This window comes from Episyrphus balteatus, chromosome 1 (genome assembly GCF_945859705.1).
Source record: "Episyrphus balteatus chromosome 1, idEpiBalt1.1, whole genome shotgun sequence".
NCBI lineage: Eukaryota > Metazoa > Arthropoda > Insecta > Diptera > Syrphidae > Episyrphus > Episyrphus balteatus.
Window position 1 is genome coordinate 79,417,739 of NC_079134.1, and position 4,121 is coordinate 79,421,859.

At 33.5% G+C, this 4,121-nt stretch overlaps 1 protein-coding gene across 1 annotated transcript; it reads left to right on the forward strand.

Moving 5' to 3' along the window:
* On the forward strand, window positions 1-2,529 carry LOC129907145 (uncharacterized). Its single transcript, XM_055983219.1, has one exon. It carries the CDS (start codon window positions 1-3, stop codon window positions 2,527-2,529), a length of 2,529 nt encoding a protein of 842 aa, XP_055839194.1.
* Window positions 2,530-4,121: the final 1,592 nt, after the last annotated feature.

A 4,121-nucleotide genomic window follows, 5' to 3' on the forward strand; every position in this document is an offset into this window, starting at 1 on the left:
ATGGATGGTGACTGGTGGACATTGTTCGAATGTTTTAAGGTCGAAAAGGAAACATTTTCCGATCATCTGCCAATAACAATAAAAACTCAAAATAACAAATCCTGCAGTACTCGAGCAGACGCTGACGATCTGGGTAGTAAAATCCTCAAATGGAACAAAAATAAAAAAGAGGAATATAAAACGTCAATGGATGCCCTACTTCAAACAAAACAAAATGGATCGATCGCAAACTATTTGCCTTTATGTGACCTCGAATCAATCGTCATAAAATCGGCGACATCAATTCCCAAACCAGGTGCACTCTTTAAGAAATCCGCGTGGTATGATCGTGAATGCGAAAAACTTAGAAAAAAGTGTTTAGCCTTGCTCAACAAGTTAAGAAAAAATGAATCTCAGTCGATCAGAATAGATTACTTGGAAGCAAATAAATACTATAAACAGACTGTTAAAATAAAAAAGCGAGCTCATGAAGAAAAATTGGCATGTGAACTAAGTCAAAGCAAGGATGCAAAAGAATTTTGGTATTTACCGAGAAAACTGTCTGGTAATTACCAATCAAAAGAACTGGTTTCGATTCCATTGGAAAGATTACGACTCCATTTTGAATCACTCCTTTACCAACCGGTGCAAATTACTTGGAGTTTTGCACAGCCCAACATTGTGGACGATCTTTTAGATAAGGAAATTAGATTTGAAGAAGTCGAATTGGTACTTAATTCTTTAAGAGATGGCAAAGCATCAGGTCCAGACGGCATTCCGGCTGAATTCTACAAATATAGCTCTCAAACTTTCAAAGAGAACTTCGCAAAAGCACTAGACATCATATATAACTTTGGTACACTAACTGATCAGTTTTATGAGTCCCTGATATTACCAATTTATAAAAAAGGTGACAGCTCAAATCCAGCCAATTATAGGGGGAGCACTTTGTTGAACTCGGCGCTAAAAGCTTATACAACATTATTATACAAAAGACTCGAGAAGTGGGTTTCCGTGAACGAAAAACTCAGCGAGTATCAAGCTGGCTTCCGCTCTGGCTACTCTACTGTCGATAACATTTTCATATTAACTTCAATAGCGCAGATGAAAATAGACCAAAATAGAAAGCTGTATACCTTCTTTGTCGATTTTAGGGCTGCATTCGACATGATAAATCGAAATGCCATGTTCTACAACCTGTACAATTTAGGAATATCTACAAAATTCGTACGTGCACTTGTAAAACTTTATCAGCAAACAAAGGCAAATATAGGCAATGGTAAAGACCGATCGGAAAGACTGATTGCAAACCGAGGTGTCAAACAAGGCTGCCTGGTGGAGTGGCTTACTTGTGGGGTTAGTTTTGACAACACAAATGTTAAGGTTATCATGTACGCGGATGACATAGTTATTCTTGCCGAATCACCATCTTCGCTACAACTTATGATAAATAAGCTCTATCAGTATTGCTTAGTATGGGGTCTGGAGGTTAATGTGGAAAAATCCAAGGTAATGATTTTCCAAAAAGGATCCGGAAGAACTGCAAGCTGTGAAAATTGGAAATATAACGAACAAAAGCTCGAAGTAGTAAAAAAATATAACTATCTGGGAATGGAAATGTCGTTCAACTTAAAAATAGAAAACCATCTAAAAAATAAAGTTGTTAAGGCGAAATCAGCAATATGCCAAAATTGGAAAAAAATCTTCAGCAACAATTTAATAACAGTTAGCTCCAAATATAATGTATTTAATGCTACAGCCAAATCTATTATGTTTTATGGTGCTCAAGTTTGGGGGATAGAACGGCACGAGGATGCGGAAAGCCTGCTGCGGTTCTTTCTAAGAAAAATCTTTTATCTTCCATTTAACACGCCAAAATATATGTATCACCTGGAATCGGGGTTACCAACAATGTTTATTTCTGCTCTTAAGCTACATGCAGATTATTTATTAAGGGTGGTAAATAAGGAAGAATCAAGACTTCCGAAGAAGATTCTTCAGTATGCACTGCAAAAGAAAACGCTCTTCATCAAAAATTGGGTTGAACTTGCCGGAAACTGTGGAATTACGATTAACTTGACAGAAGCTAACTCAAACCAGTGGAAGAAGATCTTTTATGAAATAATCCAGCTGACTGATGAAAATGAAAGATATGCTTTTATCGACAAAGCTCGCAGTTCAACAGAGCGAAAGTATTATTCATTAATCAACTACAATCTCAATGAAAATAACTATTTTAAAAGCTGTTTCTCGTGCTACAACATTGGGATCATCTTCAAAATTAGAGGCGAACTTATCAAATTAAATTTTTCTCCACATCGAACGGCGGGTAACTGTAGTTTATGTAATCTGCAAGAGAGAGAAGACATCCTTCATTTTATTGGAGTCTGCCTCGTGCTCAAAGAAATAAGACGTCACTACTTTGGTAAAAATGTTCTACTCATTGAGGAAGTAAAGACTTATCTGAATGGTTTCGACTGGCAGCTTCTTTTCAACTTTTATAGTAAGGCCTGTGCTTATAGAACAAGGATAATCACCGAAAGTTTCTAATTAGCTATGCAATAATATATCTTTTAAGCTCTTACTTAATTTAAAATTTTAATTTTTGTTTTAACTAAACTAAAAAAATCATTCCGTTTTAACTAAACTAAAAGTCATTTTGTTTTAACTAAACTAAAAGTCATTCCGTTTTTAACTAAAGTCCACGAAAAATGTTTTAAAATGTATATTACTACAAATGTTTGCAAAAATGTATCAGTTTAAAATCAAATTAATGTTTTAAAAATTAAAAATTAATTATATATACTTTTATAATAATATTGTATACCACAGACACACGACAAATTTTGTCATGTCTTAATTTATTCATGTTCACTACTCAATACATTGTATACAAAACTTGTTTTAATGAATAAAATTTATCTATCTATCTATCTATCTATCTATCTACCTAGCCAAAGGAGTCCTAAATAGAATCGTTTCTGATTTCTGAAAGTTGATTTTCAACTTCCAGTCATCACAATAGCGCTGAATTTTGTCAAAGTCACGTTGCAAGAGAATTCTGATGATCTCAACTTTTGGAGCTGTTCTGTACGCAATTAGATCGTCGGCATACGCAATTGCCTGAGTTAGACTTCCTATCAGATCGCTGGTGTACATAAATACTTTTATTTATTCAACACGTTAAATACTAACGCAGCAATCTCTTATTCTATAACATTATGTACATTTAATATACTTATAAATACTTAAATCTATTTTATAAATTTAATTGTAATGGATGAAGAACATATTTTTAAAATTTTGCGATTTTACATTAACATTTAATGATTGAATTAAGAAATAGTTTTTATTGAAGATATTTATCAAAATATTGAGAGGACTATTGGCCCCATAGTTGGATTTACTAAAAATATTACAAAGAGGCATTTGCCTTCTTAAGCTAGAACGACTAACACTAAAACTCAATCTACACAGAATCGATGAAGCCGTAACTGTTCCGCCAACAATTCCCACCATAAAACAGAATTGCAAGTACTCTCGATGACTTAAAAGAGATGGAAGATTTATTAGTTGAAGTCTATGTGAATAAGGTGGCAAATCAATCCTACTAGACCAGGGAAGAAAACGTAAACAAAATCTCATAAATCTTCTTTGAACACATTCTATTCTGTTGACATGAACATGAATACTAAAGAGAATCGGTGAGTTCACCGCTCCCTGTTGAAGACCATTTTTAATATTAAAAACTCCAGTAGAATAAGATTGAAAGGGTACAGAAGAACTTCTTACGCTTTGCATTAAGAAAATTTTTTGTTAATACTAACTCTAATATTCATATTTCATATCGGTGTAAATGTCTTTTTTTAGGAATACAATCTCTTGAATCAGAAGGGAGATGTATAGCATAATGTTTGTAAGAGATGTTATGTGTAGCTTTATTGATTCTTCAAATTTGCTTGCCCTAATAAATATATATGCTCCATCCAGAGTATTAAGATCAAGGCCATTATTATTTGAAGTTTCGCACAGAACTAATTATGGTTTTCGTGAACCGATATGTCATTGTATAAATTTATTTAATGAAGCATATTATTGTTTAGACATTAGCTTCAACAGAAATGTCTTTAAAAATTTATTGG